We start from the raw sequence: 18,853 nt of genomic DNA, 5'->3' as shown, positions 1-18,853 counted from the left end.
AACCAAGTCCAGGTCCCCGGGAAGAACAGCAAATGCTCCCAACCACTGGGCCCCTCCAGCCCCACTTGAGGCATTTCAGCTGCTCATGGCACGATTGTGTGTTCTTGTCAGAAATCAGATTCATTGAGCATCGTAGATTTTCCTCTCCTCTAATATTCAGGGTGTCTGGGCAGTTGAGTTGTTAGGTTCAGGCAGATGTAATTCCATCTGAGGATGATAAAAATAAAGATTTGGGATTTTAAACTTTAATCTCATTCATTAACTTACTTTTGAAACCATGCATGATGTGTAGAAATACAGTTCACATGTTAATTAGCAACAATCAAGTGATGTGATACATTTTGAAACAAGAGAAAAGAGAAAAACTTCAGGTTACAGAGCCCCCTGACAAATTTGAAAAAAAAAATCACCTTTTCTAAGTAGATTAGTGTGACAAATGTACTCAGTGGTTAGTAATGCTTTTCCCTATCATATTAATGCTCAATAGGATTACAAATAAAAGCCCATTCATTTTAATTACTATTATGCCTTGATAATTAAAAGGTTCTATCTCAATTATCAATTAATTAAAGCTTTTCTTGTTTATTTTTTCATATATGTAAATTTTGTTACATTTGATAAACAGTGACAGTTTAGAATACTTTAGATGCCCCTTTCCCATCTTCATGGAAACGATGAGTTAGCCTCATTGAGCTGAACTGAAATCTGAAGATACTGTAACAAAACTAGACAGAGGGCGCTGTCACATCTTACCTGGTGCATTAGTTATCTACAGTCACGAGACACATCACCCCCAGTGTGGCAGCCCAAAGGAAAGAGCATTTCTGGAGTCCCCAGCCTGGGTGTGGAGTGCTGGTGTCTGGTGTCTGTTCAGTCCCTGCTGGAAGTGCTGTTTCTGCCTCACTCAGGTGGATGGTGGTGGCCCTGCTTCTGTGCTGGCTTGTCACCACACACCTCAGCTGTTTGCCACATGGCTTTTCTGTGGGCTGAGTGTCCTGTGACACAGTGCCTGGCTTCCCACAGAGTGAGAGCAAGAGAAGGAGAGAGGGAGAGGGAGAGGGGGAGGGAGAGGGAAGGGGAAATAGAGGGGGAGAGAGAGAAAGAAGGGGAAATAGAGAGAGTGAGAAGGAGAGGGAGGGAGGGAGGGAGGAAGAGCACTTACATACGGTGTTCCATCGTCCAACCTTGGCTGACCTTGGTTTCTGCTGTGTCACACACCGATCTGACACATTGTAGGAGAACAGCCTACATTGGAGCCATGTCTTGGAGGCTGCATCTCACCCTTGTTATTTCCTGTAATACCAAGAAGGCCACAGGCCAGGCTAGGGGACATAAAATTCTGGGCCAATGTATGGCTCATATTTATTAAAGTAATTTAACCACTGATTAAGTGGTATCCTCCGGACTTGCATTTAATTAAGTAGTAGATATTGTAGCATAAGCTCCTTAAATCACCTTAAAGTCTCTTATGAATTGATCCTAGATTTGGATCAGCCACAATCTGAACAGTGGCTTTTACAGGGACTTTAATTCCTAGGTGTTGAAGAATTAGGGACTTAGAAACGGGGAGCCACTTTAGATGTAGAAGTTGCACATGTTTGTCCCGTCTTCTGATGCCCTCTGTTCTCCGCTCTGCTGACGAAGGTGGTCCACCTGGCCCGGAACCTGATCTACTTCGGGTTCTACAGCTTCAGCGAGTTGCTGCGCCTGACAAGAACCCTGCTGTCTATCCTCGACATCGTCCAGGCCCCCACGTCATCGTACTTCGAGAGACTGAGCAAATTTCAAGATGGAAGTAAGAACTTTTGAGGAATGTGAAAATGTTTTGTTATTAAGCAGAACTGAGATAAAAACCAAACATATAGCGAAGTAGATATATTTTTTTTTTTTCCCGAGACAGGGTTTCTCTGTGCAGTTTTGTGCCTTTCCTGGAACTCACTTGGTAGACCAGGCTGGCCTCGAACTCACAGAGATCCGCCTGCCTCTGCCTCCCGAGTGCTGGGACTAAAGGTGTGTGCCACCACCGCCCAGCGCGAAGTAGATTTTTAACACGTGTGTGCAATCAATACAGGCACTGACTCTTGATGGGGCTACATGATAACAGGGTGGGCATTCAAGAAACTTCCTCTAATAATAATATGTGGGGTTTGGTGTGTGTGTGTGTGTGTGTGTGTGTGTGTGTGTGTGTGTGTGTGTGTGTGTGTAGTATGTGTGCACATGTGTATGGGCACACATGTACTGGTGAGTATAAACGTGTGTATATGCATGTACAGGCCTGAAGTTGACTTCAGTCATGTGTCTGTTTTGACTGCTGTCCACTGTATTAATTGAGGCAGCATTTCCTGGTGAACCCAGAGCGCACTCATCCTGGCTACTCTGGGTATTGCCCTAGGGAGCCCCTTGTCTCTGCTTCTGGAGTTTGGGGGCCACAGGCAGCTACCATGCCTGCTTGGCTTTGACATGGGTTCTGGGGATCTGAACCATCAGACTTCCAGTAGTGTCTACATCATAATCATGCTTTTTTTTTTTGTAATGGTGATTACATTAGGTTGAAAAGCACTCCAAGATAGGAAGTTGTTTCTAAGAGTTATAGGGAAGTGTGCTTGCTAGTCATATCCCTGTGAGGATGTGAGTGCAGTTGAGCGGATTTGCAGTGCAGTTAGAACTGAGACCTCAGCTCAGCACATGGAGGTTCTGAGCTGGGGTGGCTCTTTGGATTTGTCACACATAGATACAAGAGGGTCAAATATATCTTTGCAGCAGCAGCAGCAGTCATCCATTAGCTTCTGGCTTCATTGTGGAAGAAGATGTGTGACATGGGGAAGCTGGGGTTCCCTGCCCAGGACTATGACATGGGGAAGCTGGGGTTCCCTGCCCAGGACTATGACATGGGGAAGGTGGGGTTCCCTGCCCAGGACTATGACATGGGGAACTGGGATTCCCTGCCCAGGACTATGACATGGGGAAGCTGGGATTCCCTGCCCAGGACTATGGCATGGGGAAGCTGGGGTTCCCTGCCCAGGAGTCATGGTGAATGGGAGACACGGTGCTGATGCTAGCAGCCGGGGGAAGCCAGACTGGAGAAGGGATTTTGCACAGAGCACAGCAATGGCCACTGCAGTACCCAGGACAGGATGGAAAAGGAAACATCAGATTTCCAAGTTCAGGCATGAAGAGGGACTGTCTGATCAGGAATTTCAAATGAGGCCCTTACATAAAAGCTAAAAGAACGAATTGCTGTTACCCCAATTTCAGTCTCTTTAACACAGCACAGAAAACCACTTAAACCCCTCACCTTCAGTGCAGCCTGAGTCCTGAGCACAGCAAAGACTGAGTTACTGCAGCAGAAACAAGCGTGGATAGTCTGGACAGTTACCTTGGGAGCCCCAATTACAAGAACCTCTGGGAAAAATTTTATGTAGTTTTTCCTAGGGATATGATCACATGTCTCTTTACTTCAGAAAGGGTACTGATGACAGACCAAAGGGATAATTCTACCCAGATCTAGCTTAGAGAACCAGTGAGTTACTGAGTTATTTACAGGAGTATGTGTAACTCAAAGCCAGTGCCATCACTGAAGCCTGCCCATCATGGGCAGCTGGGGCAAGCTCACCCCTGAAGTTCCCTTACAGTTTCCTGGCAGCCAGGCAGAATGGAGCCTCCTCTCCCCAGCAATTGCTTATTGCATTTATAACCTTGATGAGGGGACTTATGGATTATGTAAAGTTTCAGGAACTTCCTGAGTCTTGTGTGTTTCATTTACTTCTTTTGCCTTATGAGTTTTACTCCTCTCTCTAGGAGAGTGTTTCAATTTGGGAGAAGTAGCCACAAACTGTGAATGTCTCCATAGGCTCAAGTGTTTGAACACTGTAATCACAGCTGGTGTATTGTTTTGGAAGGCTGTGGAATCTCCAGGAAGCAGAGTCTTGTTGAAGGAAGTGGGTCACTAGGAGTGAACACTTACATGTATGGCCTGGTCCCACTCTCTGTCCATGGCGATGTGAGGAGTCTCTGCATCATCTTCCTACCTCCATATCTTCCCCACCATGACAGGCTGTGCCTCCTCAAACTGGGAGCCAGAAAAAGCCTTTCCTCCATTAAGTTGTTCTTCTCAAGTATTCTGTCACACTGGAAGAGAATAAAAGGGGTTGTGTGATAATCACCCTCAGAAAGTTGAAATACTGAGAGAGTCCAGTAGATGAGAACGCATGGAGAGGAAGGGATCTAAAAGATCACAAGTGGTAGCTTGGGAGCTTCTAGAATGAGCAAGGCTGGAAGTGGGGGAGAGGAGACACACCCCTGAGTCTTGTGTGCAGAGGGAACCAAGACTATGTGAGCCTGAGCATCCTCACGAGGTAAAGCCAAGAAAGAGAAGGACCTGCGTCTGTGCCGCCACCAGAGACACTTGAGAGAAACGTGCTGTAGCAGCCGCTGAGTGAGACAGGCTTCCATTTCCGGGTGCCTGCGGCAGCTGAGCATGCAGAGAGGAGGTGGGCACCAAGTCCCACTCCAAGCCGAGAAGCCTTTGGTCACCGATAGCTGCTGGGAGAGGGAAAATCATTTTCTTTGAGGATGTGGCCCCTGCTAAGTTATCCATGCTCTAGTGGATGGTCCCACACTCAAGTGTATGGGAGTGGTACGAATTGTACTCAATGTGTTAAAAAAAAGGACATGAAATTGAGTGTGGAGGGTGGATCCAGTAGAAATTATGGGAGAAGGAGAATATGACAAAAAATATTATACAAAATTCTCAAAGAACTAAAAAACAAACCAAACAAACCAAAAAACCCCCAAATAACAACCACCAAAGCCAGTAAAGAAAAAGAATTCTCTTGGAGACAGGGGAGCTGGCCACATGTACAGGACATTCTCATCCTCACACTCATCAGTCTAATGCTGTTTATTTACTGTGTTGTCAGTCAGGGAAGGAGATACTGTTTTCAAGCAAGGGCATTGACTCTTAGCCATTTGCTTAGCCTTATACCATCATTCCCTCTCTGTGATTTAAGAGCAATGGCTGTGTAATGGATCTTTTGGATTGAAGAACTTTTTTTTCGGGAGGAACTTTTTTTTTTTGTCACACACAGAAGTGACAAAAAGCACATGGACATAATGGCCGACAAATGGGATGTCTGGGGTATTATTTGCAAGTAGAACCTTCATTAAATTATATAATTGTTTTCTTTTTATACCAAAGGAAGTACAGTCCAAAGGAAAAAGATTTTGCTTTTTCTTTTTTCATGTATATATGTGGTGTGTGTTTCCATGTGTGTGTGCATGTGTGTATATGAGGTACGTGTGTTTGCATGTGTGCATGTGTGTGTGTGGTGTATGTGTATGTGATGTGTGTGCATTCCTGTGTGTGGGTGTACATGCTTGTGCTCATGTATGTGCATGTGTGTGTGCACATCTGTGGGTGTGCAGCATGTGGAAGCCCAAGGTTGATGTCAGGAACCACCCTCCATCGCTCTTCTACCATATTCCTTGAAGCAGGGCATCTCAACCAAACCCAGAGCTGATCGGTGTGGCTATGGATGGTCTCACTAGCTGGCTTGCTCTGCAGTTCTCTGCCTTCTGAGAGGGAGTTACACGTGACTTCTAAGTATTTGATCTTGGGTCCTCATACTTCTGCGGCAAGCACTTTAACCACTAAGCCGTCTTTTCAGACCCAGATTTTACTTTTTACTGATGCTAATAATAAAGGTTACATACAACTGTGACTCTAACCTGCCCCATTCTTCTCCTCCTCCTCTTTTTCTTCCTCCTCCACATACACACGTACTGTGCTGAGACCAAACCCACTCCCTCCTTCCCTTCCCTCCAGCTCCTCACCTGTCTCCCTAGTTTATCTCTTCCAACTTGATGTGTTCTCTCTCTTATTTTGTTTGAGTTTTTAACATCATTTTTTAATTAAACATTTAAAATTACATTACCCCACTCTTCCCTTTCCTTCTTCCGATCCTTCCCCCACACCCCTACTTTTCTCCTCAAATTGATAGCTTCTTTTTCTTTTATTATTATTGTTATACACACACACAAATGCATACATTACAAATACAACCAGCTGAATCTATTTGAGTGTCTTTGATATATATGATTTGAGGGTTGACCACTTGGCTGTTAGATAACCAATTAGAGTGCTCATTCCCCAAGAGAAGCTAAATTATTCCTCCCTCAGTGGTCATTAGTTGCCTGTAGTTCTTTGTTTAGGAGTTGGACCCTGTGTGATCTCCTTCTTTGTTAGTATGTCTATTGATAATGCCACTGTTCAGGTCTTGTTTAAGAAGCCATATTGTTGAGGTATCAACAATATGTAGCTTCCTTGTCATTTCTAAGAGACACAATTTCACAACAGACTTCCTGGTCCTCTGGCTCTTAAAATCTTCCTGCTCCCCTCTTCCAAGATATTCCCTAAGCCTTAAGTTCAGGAGTTGTATTGTAGATGTATCCACCAGAGCTGACACCCCACAATCGGTTGGTGTTTGCAATGTGACCAGTTGTGGTTTTCTGTAATGGTCTCTGCTGCAAGGAGAGGTTTCTTGGATGTGGGATGAGACCTACACTTATCTGTGGGTATAAAATGTTTTAGACGGCAGTGAGAAATCATGCTGGTCTAATAAAGTGGCAGTGGTAGGCTTTCCTCTAAAATCCATGATGTCATTAGGTCTGGGTAGTTGGCTAGGCTTCTTGTACCAGGCATGGTTTCACTCCCATTGAGCAGTCCAATTAGATAGCTGTTGGTTACCTCCAAGATATGAACGCCATTATTATATCTTTAGAGATTGTCTTACTTTTCTATTGCTGTGACAAAACATCATGACCACCACAAAACTTATAAAAAGAGAAAGTACTTAATTTGGGGGTTTATAGTTCTAGAGGATTAGAATCCATGACCATTAATACCAGGGAGCATGCAACAGGCAGGCAGACAGGCATGGGGCTAGAGTAGCAGCTGAGAGCTTACATCTGATCCACAAACACTAGGCAGTGAGAGCTGGGAATGTTGTGGTCTTTTGAAACCTTGAAGCCTACCCCTAGTGACACACCTCCTTCAATAAGGCCACACCTCCTAATCCTTCCCAAAGGAAGGGTTAAGCCTTCCAGCTGGGACTAAGCCTTCAAATACATGAACCAATGGGGCCATTCTCATTCAAACCACCACAGGGATGTCTTGGCTTTCTGGTCATTGTTGCGATTTACAGGCATCAGGACTGGGTAGGAACATAGCTTTACTCTCTTGGCAGCTTGCACAGTACCTTCTGGTACTATGAAAGTTAGGAGGCCTTTATGTTAGATACAGCCTGAATCTTCCGAGGCCTGTGTCCAAAGTGTGTGGTGTCTTCAGCAAAAGAGACCTGACTTCAACCTCTGAGAGGCATCCAAGGGCCACAGCAGTAGCCTATATTGTTTGGGGAGTCACTTGGACTGCCATGACCAACCCTTGAATAGAAGTTTCTCATGCCTGGTGCTGGGTTTTTGTTAGTTAGTCTGTGGCTCTTGTGGGATCATTGTCAGCCCAAGTGGCATAAATTCATTTAATATATGTGTGTATGTATGTGTAAATATAAAATAACATGATTCCCTGAGGCATTATCAAACATCTTTGGTGTTATTTGCTCCCCCTCACTAGAGCCCCCTTTGTTAGTATCCTTATTGCTTGTTGTTTGGATCTACCTGGGTTCAGAGAGGAAGCTAACTCATAGTAACAGAATCTGACCACCTCAGGTCTAGTGAGGCATCTGATTAGGGCTATCCTTTCTTTTCACAGCTGTCTCCCAGCCCTTGAGCTAGAATCTAACAAGGTAAACAGATCACAGGAAACTGAAAGGCCAGACAGCCAAATAGTTTCTTTTTATCATCTATTGTTTTGCTTTTCCGTAGCTCCAACTTCTTGGTGTTTTCCATAGTTGACTGACAAACGGGCCTGTGACAGTCAGTGACTGTCATCCCCCTACTGGGATAGAGGGAAAGGCACTGGAAATGGGAAACCACTAGAAAAATGGGGAGTTCCATTCTGTGTGGTTTCCTTCTCTGAGGGTTCAGGTTTGTAGATTGTCCTGGTGTCATTCCTGTGGCTGTGATAAAATACCCGAGAAACAAGCAACTCAGAGGAAAGGGTTTAACCTAGTTCACAATTCCAGATTACAGTCTGTCACTGTGGGGAAGGCACAGACGTGGGAGCTTGAGACAACTGGTCACATGACGTCCACAGTGAAGGGAGAGATGCTTGCATGCACACTCGAGACAGCTGGTCACATGACGTCCACAGTGAAGGAGAGATGCTTGCATGCACACTTGAGACAGCTGGTCACATGACGTCCACAGTGAAGGAGAGATGCTTGCATGCACACTTGAGACAGCTGCTCACATGACGTCCACAGGGAAGGGAGAGATGCTTGCATGCACACTTGCTCAGCTTGCATTATCCCTTACACAGCTCAGGGCCCAGCCAATGAGATGGTGCTGCCTAATTTTAGAGTGGCGTTTCCCTTTTCAGTATCTCCAATTAAGAACAATCTCTACCAGGAGTGCCATAGGCAAACCTGAGCTAGGAATCCCCCTTAAGACTCTTCCAAAGTGATTGGGTTTATGTTGGGAATCATCTTCAGTCTTCTACCTCACTCACTGAGGCAGAGTCTCTTAATCAAACTCAGAATTCACCCATTTGGCTAGTCTCACTTGCTAACTAACCGTCACAGAGATGAACTGTCTTGGGACCTAGAGAATAAGACATGGGTAACCATAATGCCTGAAAGGACCAGAGTTGCCTGGGTTGGTATTTAGCCCTGTGACCCACCCCAGTGTAGGGGAGAGGTGAGGAGCGAGAGTGTGAGGGGCGCTTTGCATATATGAGGGCCCAGGAGGAACCCTTGTGCCAGGAGGCCTGGGAGGAAAGTTAAAGGACCTGGTGGCAAAGACCTGGGCCCTCCAGTCCTGCTTTCTCCTCCCTCCTTCCCCTACCTTCCCTCCCTCCCCTTCCCATCTTCTCCCCTCCACCCTCCTTCTTTTGTTTTTGCTTTCTATTGAGACACGTTTTCCCTGCACAGCCCAGGCCGGCCTCAGACTCAGGGTCCTCTTGCCCCAGCGTTTCATGTTCTAGGGTCTGTGCACCACCTGCTGTGGAACTCCGCTTCCTGCTCTTCTCAAGTTCCCCAAGGAAGTTAGAACAAGACCGTTTGCATTTACTGAGAGCTCTGCTTTAGCTTGCTGTGGTTTTATTTGCTCAAAAAGATGAAAACAAACACACAAGGCATTGTTCTGTTGCAAGGGGTTGTTTGTCTTTTCTCATCTCAGAAACGGGCTTTGAATCACAGTGCTGAAGGTTTTAATGTTTTGAGATGATGCCCTCCCCTTCTTGTGTTCCCTTTCGACTCTGATTGGTGCTCTGCTATCATTCCACCAAAGGCATCCTCTAAATTTCATTTTCTGTCCCTGTCTATCGCTCTTGCCAGTTCTAGAGAATGATAGCTCAGCGGCTTACAGTGGTGCACAAGTGCCTTCATCACATGAGTTAGAAATCACGAGTTTTCCTCTGGCTGTTTCTGCAGCATTACGACACGGTCCTCAGCCATCCCTGGCGAGCTGCGTCTACACCTCAGATAATGCAGTCATGCATAGCATGCAGTGTTTGGCCAATGTATATTTGACCACATACAAGACTGTGTATGCTGCTTAGCCTAGATATACATCAGGCTGTACCATGCAGGTTTGTGTAAGGACCCTTTGTGACGTTTGCCCCACGGCACAGTTGTCAAGGATCATGCTGGTGTCGGTAAGCCTTACTGTTCTTTCCTGTCTTGCTCATCATTAGAACAAATGCATGTGACACGCCTTGTATGAAGTGTGCATCAGATAGACAAAACTTTTTAGAGACTCTAACTTACAAATAGATGTCTTTATTTGTTAATTTAAAAATTCTGTCTCTTCTAATGATTCTAATGGCCTAGATAATTCAGTGAGGAAGATTTCAGATTTGTTGAGCAAGAGAACACCAGTGGGATGAAAAGCTATGAGAATAGGTTGTTTCTGGTTCTAAAGCTGACCTGTATCATGTCTAGTATACTAACATATACTTACTGTTTTACACAAATATTTATTTAGTACAATACACTCGACTATACATAAATTGATGCTGTCCATAAATATACATACATTTGGATTTTAAAATAGCATTCCAAATATGATTTATAAAAATTATTTTAAATGAGAAGGTAACTTAGTAAAGTGTTTGTCATGTAAGCATGAAGATGAGAATTCCCAGAATCCATGTGTAAAGGTCACACATAGCAGTGTGTAGTGTAATCCCAGCTCTGAGGAAGCTGAGGTAGCTGAGTCTCTGAGACTCACTAGTTATCTATCCAAGTCTACCTGATGAAATTCCAGGCCAGTGAGAAACCCTGTCTCAACCAACCAATAACCAATTAACCAGCCAGCCAACCAACCAGCCAACCAACCAAACAACTAACCAACTAACCGGCCAACCAAACAACCAAACAACCACTAACAAGAAGTTGGATAGTACCTGAGAATAACACTTGAGGTTGACCTCTGGTTTCTACAAACATACAAGTATGTACAGACTTATACAAACATGCACCCACATAAACACACACACTTACACACAGGCACCTATGCACACATATTCCCTCACACCCCTACACACACATAAGCATGCACACACATATATATAGGCACTCCCATCCACATACCCCCCCCCCCCCCCCCCCCCCCGGCACACACAGACAGAGCTTTATGAGCTATCTAAACACACAGGGAATAAAAACAACGTGATTAAATAACCAGCTCCAAACACTGCCTGGTGTTTTGTACCTGTGATTCCATCTGGCCACCCACATGACATGCTTTGGTGATTGTTGCTACACCATTTTAACATGGTGTTTAGATGGCCACTGTTACCTGTGTCTGTCAGGACTTTTAGGACAACTTACAGGGTGAGGTGTATGTAAAATTCACATTACGAGACAAAGTTACTTTATAACATCTTTATAGCTCTCTCAGTCAGTGGTTGCCCATAATCATTGGACAGAAATTTTTTTTTTCTGCTTATAAGAGTTTTATTAGAGATAAAGGGATAGAGAGTGCACAGGCCTGTGGGAGAGACACGTGCGTGGAGAAGAGAGAGAAGAGAGAACCAGGAACATGGCGCTCCACTTTAAAAACCGGCTGGGGGCGTGGCCAGGTCACGTCACTACTCCACGCGCGTGTGTGTGTGTGTGTGTGTGTGTGTGTGTGTGTGTGTAGATCACATGGTCACATTGCGCGCTTACGTGGCCATGTAACATCACGGATCCTGGTTACGCGAGACGCCTTGACCGGGAAATGGCTATCTTGACCTGGAGCTTGCTAGGTGGAGGTGTCCAGGTCTGCTGGGTATCCTGGTTATGAGAGACGCCCTGACCCGGAAATGCCTATCCTGACTGGATTGGCTAGGCGGAAGTGTCCGCCTGGTATATGCGACCGTGGGGGCGTGTTGTGAACCCTTCATTCCCGACTCTTTCCTTTTTAAAAAAAAGAAAAAAATTGTGGTTGACTGGGTACGGGGGTGACGTTTCTCTCAAAGACTGCTTCCAGCTGAATAGTGGGCGTTGGTTGGCTCTTGGGGGGGATGAGGGGTATCTTGTGAAGTCAGGGGATGATGGTGGAGGTCCTGGAATGACGTTCTGCCGTCTCCTCGTTCTGCAGCTTGGACAGAAATTTTTAATACTTTTCAATCATTTTGACTCAACAGATGTGGAAGATTCACTTGTAGCTAGAGTTTTCCGCCTTGCCCACAGTCAGGACAAATCTCTGTCACCCGCCAGTCCCACAGCCTATCAGACCCAACCAAGTAAACACAGAGACTTATTTTGCTTACAAACTGCATGGCCGTGGCAGGCTTCCTGCTAACTGTCCTTATCTTGCTAACTGTGCTTTTATCTTAAATTGATCCATTTCCATACATCTATACCTTGCCATGTGGCTGGTGGCTTACTGGCGTCTTCACATGCTGCTGGTCATGGCGGCGGCTGCAGTGTCTCTGGTCATGGCGGCGGCTGCAGCGTCTCCTTCTGCCTTTCTGTCCTTTTATTTCTCCTCTCTGTTAGTCCCGCCTATCTTTCCTGCCTAGCCATGGCCGATCAGGTTTTATTTATTAACCAATCAGAGCAACTTGACAAACAGAACATCCCACAGCACCTCCCCTTTTCTTTTTTTTTAAAAAGGAAGGTTTTAACTTTTACACATCTCCAAAGTCAGCTTGGTATATTTGGGAATTTGGGCGTAGCTTCTCTTAACTACTTCCTGCTGGAGGGGGGCGCTGTATCTTACGGGGATGCAAAAAAAATTTTAGGATCATGGAGTAGTCCGTGAGACCGTATCGTCTGAGCCAGTTGCCTTGAAACGATTCTGGATGTTGGATCATCTGGGCCATGGTGTCATCGGAGACCTTTCAGGTGGTCTTGGCTGGTCAAACCTGATGTATCTTAATCTGGAACAAATCCATAGCCTCTGGCTTTCTGTAGAGACAAAAGCAGAGTCTCTTTTCCAAAGTAACACATCCTTATATCCAAATTTTAAAGTCAAGATATCTTTAATATATACATATTGGTTTAACTCAACATCTTTTACGATCAAATGTTTTTCTGCAGTTAAAAATCCCAAAGACAATATAATCCAAACTCTCTGTGTGATATCCATCTTTACATGGCTTATTTTTTATATTACTTTTACTTTCTCTTTAAAGACTTTATTTTTTTAAACTTTCTATTTCTTTATATAACTGTCTATGTTCCTTTTCCTCTCTCTTCCAAGCCTATGTACATTTTTACACACATTGTAAAGCATTTAAAGTCTTGTTCCATCTGAATCTGTCTTATTGCAAACTTATTGCTTTAAACTGTAGCCTTCTAAGCCCGAAACAGCTCTGTGGCTGCTGGCTCCGCCCCCTTCAGCTTCCCAACATGGCGGTGGTACGTTTTCCACCAGCTCTGGGAGCCATCAAGTCTCAGAAATAGTGGGTCTACACTTTTATCCAAGCAGCGTGTAGCCCAGAAACCTCTTTTTTTGTCTTGTACTAGCAAAGGCTAAATCCGCCACGTGGCTTAATGTTCCATTTGCAGAGGCCTCATTCACTCAAGATTCATCTGTTATTATGAGATATGTCAGAAGCAAACAACACCACATGTAGATTTGAGCCCCCGCCCCCAACTCCCTGCTAAATTAGCCAGTACACAGTGGTGCGAAGCATTTCCTCAGCTGCACACGGGGAGGGGGGGGGGTGTTATTCCTGTCTATGAAGCTGTGAGGAGATCCTGATGCCTCTGAAGCTGCTGGGGGCGGGGGGACAGAAGTGGGTCTAGGCACTGCTCCTCACACACACGCACACACACACACACACACACACACATACATACATTATATATGTATATATATGTGTGTGTGTGTAATTCCATTTATATATGTAACATATATTCCCCCACACCTGAAAAGTTAAACAGGACAGTTGCTTTGGTATTTGGTGGGGAGAACTTTGGGAGATTGACTCTAACAGGGCATGAGGGAGCACTCTGGGTGAAGGGAATGTTCAAGTCTGGATGGCACATAGTGTATGCGTGCATGCACTTTTGTGAGAACCCCACATACCTCACATCCGATGATCTAAGTTACCTCCCAATCACAGAGCAGTACTGAACCCATGCATGGCTCACCTGGCCAGCTGGGAAGAATTAACGATCAGTTTTGCAGATTAAAACCCCGAGGTTCCGAGTACTGAGATGTCAGTGTTTGACAGTGATGAGATGTGGAGCTTGGCTATGTGCCGTGAAAATCCTTTAAGGTGTAGGGGATGGGAAACAATTTCCTCCCAAATCGTCCACTTGATATCCAGAGATGGTGGATGATGAGGCCCTCATGTCCTTTCTGCTGCTGTGTAGAACGCTCTGACACGGGCAGGTTGGGGGGGGGGAGTTATTTGTCTCACACTTCCAGGTCTTAGTAGTCACTAAGGGAAGTCAGGGCAAGAACTCAAGCAGAACCATGGAGGAACACTGCTTGCTGGCTTGCCCACATAGCTTTCTTATACAGCCCAGGCCCACTGGCCTAGGAATGGTGTCACCCACAGTGGGCTGGACCCTCCCACATCAATCAACAATAGGGGCAAATTCCACAGGCCAATCTGATCAGGGCAATTCTCCTTCCACGGAGACTCCCTCATTAGGTGACTAACACACAAAGAGGACTTAAAATACAAGCTAGCTGTGGGCAAATTCCAGTTCTGTTAAGTCTCATGCATCCTCTAAATCCACCTGTTAATAATTGTCAGACCCAGCTGTGAGTCGTGATCCTGCCCCTGTGGAGTGATTCATGAGACAGAAAACTTTTAGTTTGTGCAGCTTCAGTGTTACACAAATTTCTCATCACTTTCCACTCTTCTGAAATTGATGAGACACTTGGCTCATTGGGATAATAAAAACAATTGTCTTCCCAAATGATCCTCTGATTTCAGCGTTCTCTCAGGGAATCAGGGGTCTGCCTTCCTGTGCACGTCCCTGCTCTCCACTTCCTTCCTTCCTTCCTTCCTTCCTTCCTTCCTTCCTTCCTTCCTTCCTTCCTTCCTTCCTTCCTTCCTTCCTTCCTTCCTTCCTTCCTTTCTTCCTTTCTTCCTTTCTTTCTAATTTCTTACAGGGTCTCTATATAGTCCTGGCTGTCCTGGAATCACTATGTAGAGCAGGCTAGCCTAGAACTCATGGAGACTCAGATACCTCTGCCTCACAAGTGCTGGGATTAAAGGTGTGCACCACCACACCTGATGGTTTTTGTTTTTAACATAACAATGATGATTCCCATTTTCTCAAATCTTTCAACACACTGTATCAGTTCAAATTCTTGATGTTGAGTTAATTATTAAAAAAAATTGGAATTCTAGGGTGTCAATTTTCCAGAGAATTAAAAGATTATGTGTTAACACCTTAACTGAAAAGCTGTAAATGTTAGTTAATTATGGTTGAGAAGTAGTGAGAATTCTTTTGCAACATTGAAGACTGTTCACCTTGGACTTGTCTCCAAAGCCTATAATTAGAAATTCCCCTGTGGTAAATGGATATGGAACTTCCTGCACATCTGTGATTTGTGCAGTGGACATGGGACACACTGTCTGTGTGCCTGTGATTTGTACAGGTTGGGCTGATGTTTTTTTAAGCTGCAGAAGTTCACAGCATTAACATTTCTCATCACAAGTGAAAAATGCAGCATCTTTGAATTGGAGGCTTCTGAGTTGGCCATACATGGAGAAGCCAGGGGAATTCTGTGGTCCACTTGCCACAGGCATGTGAGGATTTGGGAGTATGGGAACACACCCTCCTATCTTCCTGACTACATGTGTTACACATTAGAATGCTTTTGGCCTCTGGATTTTAATTTGTGGGTGACAGGATCTATGTTTGGGGGAAAGAACTGTCTAGGCTAGCCTTCTTTATAATAATCATTTAATTAAATGGTTATTTTCCATGCACATCTAAGTAAGATTCAGGCACTGTGGGTGCCACGGATTTCTGTGTGAGCCAGGGCAAGGCTAACAAAGGAGCCTGTTCTTCATTAGTGTGAAAAGGCATCCGTTGGAGGCTGGCCTGTAAACATAATTAGCAGTGAGGTAAAGGTACTGGGTGGCCCCACTGACTTAAAACTGTCATTGCCTGGGCCACCAGCACATCTGCAACACCTTGCCGAGATGTGGGCCGCACAGTGATTTGGGAACAATGGTTGGGGTTGTTTGAGAGTCCTGGACAGTGGAGCCTCTGTCTCGGGATTATTCTGACAGAAAGCAGAGGGCTCTCAAACCCTCAAGCTCCATCCACCTCTGTCCAACTTTGGAAATTCCTTTTATGTAATTTTTTTAATCCACCCCTCCTTTGTTATCTAAGTAGCCATATAACAAAAGTTCCCAGGACTTCAAAATTAAAACCCAAGTTTATTTCTGCCTGGGATATGCCCGTCAGATAAATGGCCAGTGTTCCATGTACTCTAAATCATGTTACTGGAATGTTTCCCTTTATTATCTCTGCCAGCTGTGCATTTGGAGAAGGTGATAAATTTAAAGCGGCTCCACCTTTTCACAGTGTCTTTGTGTGTAGCTAGCATTGCTCATTGCCCTCTGGCCCATGCACATTCTTTTTAGCCATCTTTAATTTTTTAAAATTTATTATTTGCATCTTAATCTTGTGAGCATTCTCACAGTTTACATTCTTTTATCACTTGTAGTTCTGTTGCCCTGCGTTTCATTCTTATTCCCTTTCCTCTTGGCTTACACTCTCTGAATTTCTGGAACATTCTCTGCCAGATGCTGAGGTCTTTACTTCAAGCAGAATTTCATGAACACCCAAGAAGCCAAGACCAGTGTCTGCAAAGAAAAGTTGACACGTGTTCTTTTGAGTCCAGTTGCTTATTGGAGGAAACAAGATGCGGCCTAAGTCTTGAGAGTGGCAGGTGCTCCCTTGACTGACGAGGGGGTGTGCTGCAAACTGTGCTATAGTGTGGATGGAGAAAATCGATGAAAAGTCAAACTCAGAGGGAGTGACAGGCAGCGACTCCTCAGTGGATGTGTTTGTGCTTGCTGTCTATTTCTGTAATGACCGCAGATAATAATGTCCTTCTTGGGTTCAGGATATAAGTGAACAAAAGCTAATTTGAGAATTCAGGCTCCCCTCCGCCCCACCAGACAAGAGGTTGTTTACCTTTAACCAACTTCCAAGCTCTTTTTGTGTTACAAAAGCTCAAAGCCCTTGGTCTGAATAGCAACAGAGGATGCTGGAATAAGGCATCTGGCAGTTTGTGCCCTCTTGGTACCCAACCAGGACCTTCCCACCACCCTGAAGTGTTGGTAATTACTAAAACCATGTGTTTGACACTTTATCCCTGGGCAGCCAGACTCCAAGCCCTCTCCCTAAGGATGTGGTTCAATGGTATTTATCAGACCCAAAGGAAAAAAAAGGTGGTTTGAGATGTAGGGAAACCACATCTGGAAGTGACAGCATTGGTGGCCCGCACATGTGTAAGTATGCGTCTGACCCTTCATGGGAGGCCTGTTTAGAAAATATCCCTTGGCTGGGTCTGCTGACCGTGATGTCAGAAGGTTTCACAGCTTACCTTCATGGGCACAAGGGAAGAGGTCGGCTTTAGTGTTTTGAACCAATTCAGACGATCTCCAAGTCTCTCTTAAAAAACAAAAAACAACCAACTAAAACCATTGGAACAGTCCTCGGGGGCGACCCTCACAAGGTGTTTACAGAGCGATGCAAGGCTCTGTGCAGGCGGATCCTGTTTCTTCATCGCTTGCTTAAGTCACGTCTAAAGCGATGATGAGAGCCAGTGACAGTCTGAGAAACCACAGGGTGAATTTAGGGTTCCTCTGAGCCTCCAAAGAAGGCTTGTGCTCTTTGGATTCGAAACCCTTTTTGCTGTTGAAGCAGGTTCTTGTTATGTTTCCCAGGCTGGCCTAGAGCTTCTGGACTCCAGCCATCCTCCTGCTCCAGCCTTTCACAGAGAGTGACAGGCACCGCCCTCTAGATTTTAAACTTTAGGATTGAATCATTTTGTAAGAGAGAAAAGAGAACCTTTTTAATTTGCTTATAGGGACTTGATCACAGTCTTTGCCCATGATTAACTTGCTGTCTCCTAGAGATAAAACCATTTCTTTTTCTGGTTTGTCAAACCATTCTACACCATGGTGACCCCCACCACCCTTCACACTGCTACACCTCAGCTTTTATAAAATGAATGGAAACTTAGGAATCCCCAAGATGCGGCCAGTTACATGTGGGGTGTGAAGAATGCAGCCAAGTCCTCATAATAACGTCGATGATCTGTGCTGGCACCGTGGCCACCATGCTTTGCGTGTGTTGACTGAGCCCTCTTCTCCTGCTAGGCAACAACGTCATGAGGACCATCCACGGGGTGGGGGAGATGATGACACAGATGGTGCTCAGCAGAGGCTCCATCTTCCCCGTCAGTGTGCCTGATGCTCAGCCCAGCGTGCACCTCAGCAAGCAGGCGAGCCCCGGGGAGCAGGAGGATGTGACGGTGATGGACACCAAGCTGAAGGTCATCGAGATCTTACAGGTGTGTCCTGTGGCTTGACACTGGCTTCACTTAAGCTTCGGTGTGTGTGTGTGTGTGTGTGTGTGTGTGTGTGTGTGTGTGTGTGTGTCTGTGTGTGTGTCCTGTGTGTGTCTGTGTGTCTCTCTCTGTGTATGTGTCCTGTGTGTGTATGTGTGTATGTGTCTGTGTGTATGTGTATGTGTCTGTGTGTGTATGTCCTGTGTGTGTGTGTCTGTGTGTCTTTCTCTGTGTGTTTCTGTGTGTGTGTCCTGTGTGTGTATCTGTGTATGTGTGTGTCTCTGTTTCTGTGTGTCTGTGTCTGTGTGTATGTGTGTGTCTGTGTATGTGCGTGCATGTATGTGTATGTGTGTCTCTGTGTCTGTCTGTGTGTGTAGCCTTAGCTTTCTGAGCACTGAGATTCCCGATGTTAGGCACTGTATCTGGTTCTGCTGTGTAAATATATTGAAATGCTATTGGTGTAATGTGATTCTGAAATGCTACTGGTCTCATTTTATTCTGAGAAGCCATTGCCCCATTTTATTATGATTTTTAAGTGAAGAACAGAGCTGGCAATCGAGTCTCCTTTGCACACTTATCTGTTGTTTCGTCCCACGAAGTACACTAACGATGCCTAGCAGTTGTGGAGTGCTTTGAGGGTGATAAAATTGCTTTCCCACGTGTTTATTATCAGCTAGTATTGACCCTGATTGCATATTTTCTTCATTTAAGAAAGATTTTTAAAACAGGCATATTTAATGATGGA

General features: G+C 45.1%; 1 protein-coding gene across 1 annotated transcript in view; it reads left to right on the top strand.

The window, feature by feature from the left end:
* Itpr2 (inositol 1,4,5-trisphosphate receptor type 2) overlaps positions 1 to 18,853 on the top strand; it is a 419,948-nt gene that overhangs the window by 139,939 nt on the left and 261,156 nt on the right. The window contains exons 21-22 of the mRNA XM_006986630.4: positions 1,645 to 1,795; positions 17,918 to 18,111. Of these exons, the coding sequence (XP_006986692.1) occupies positions 1,645 to 1,795; positions 17,918 to 18,111 (345 nt within the window). The remainder of the gene's footprint in view (positions 1 to 1,644; positions 1,796 to 17,917; positions 18,112 to 18,853) is intronic.

Source organism: Peromyscus maniculatus, chromosome 3 (genome assembly GCF_049852395.1).
Source record: "Peromyscus maniculatus bairdii isolate BWxNUB_F1_BW_parent chromosome 3, HU_Pman_BW_mat_3.1, whole genome shotgun sequence".
In the NCBI taxonomy this organism is placed as follows: Eukaryota; Metazoa; Chordata; class Mammalia; order Rodentia; family Cricetidae; genus Peromyscus; species Peromyscus maniculatus.
Note: the sequence above shows the minus strand (reverse complement) of the source record. Positions and strands in the feature narration are given on the sequence as shown.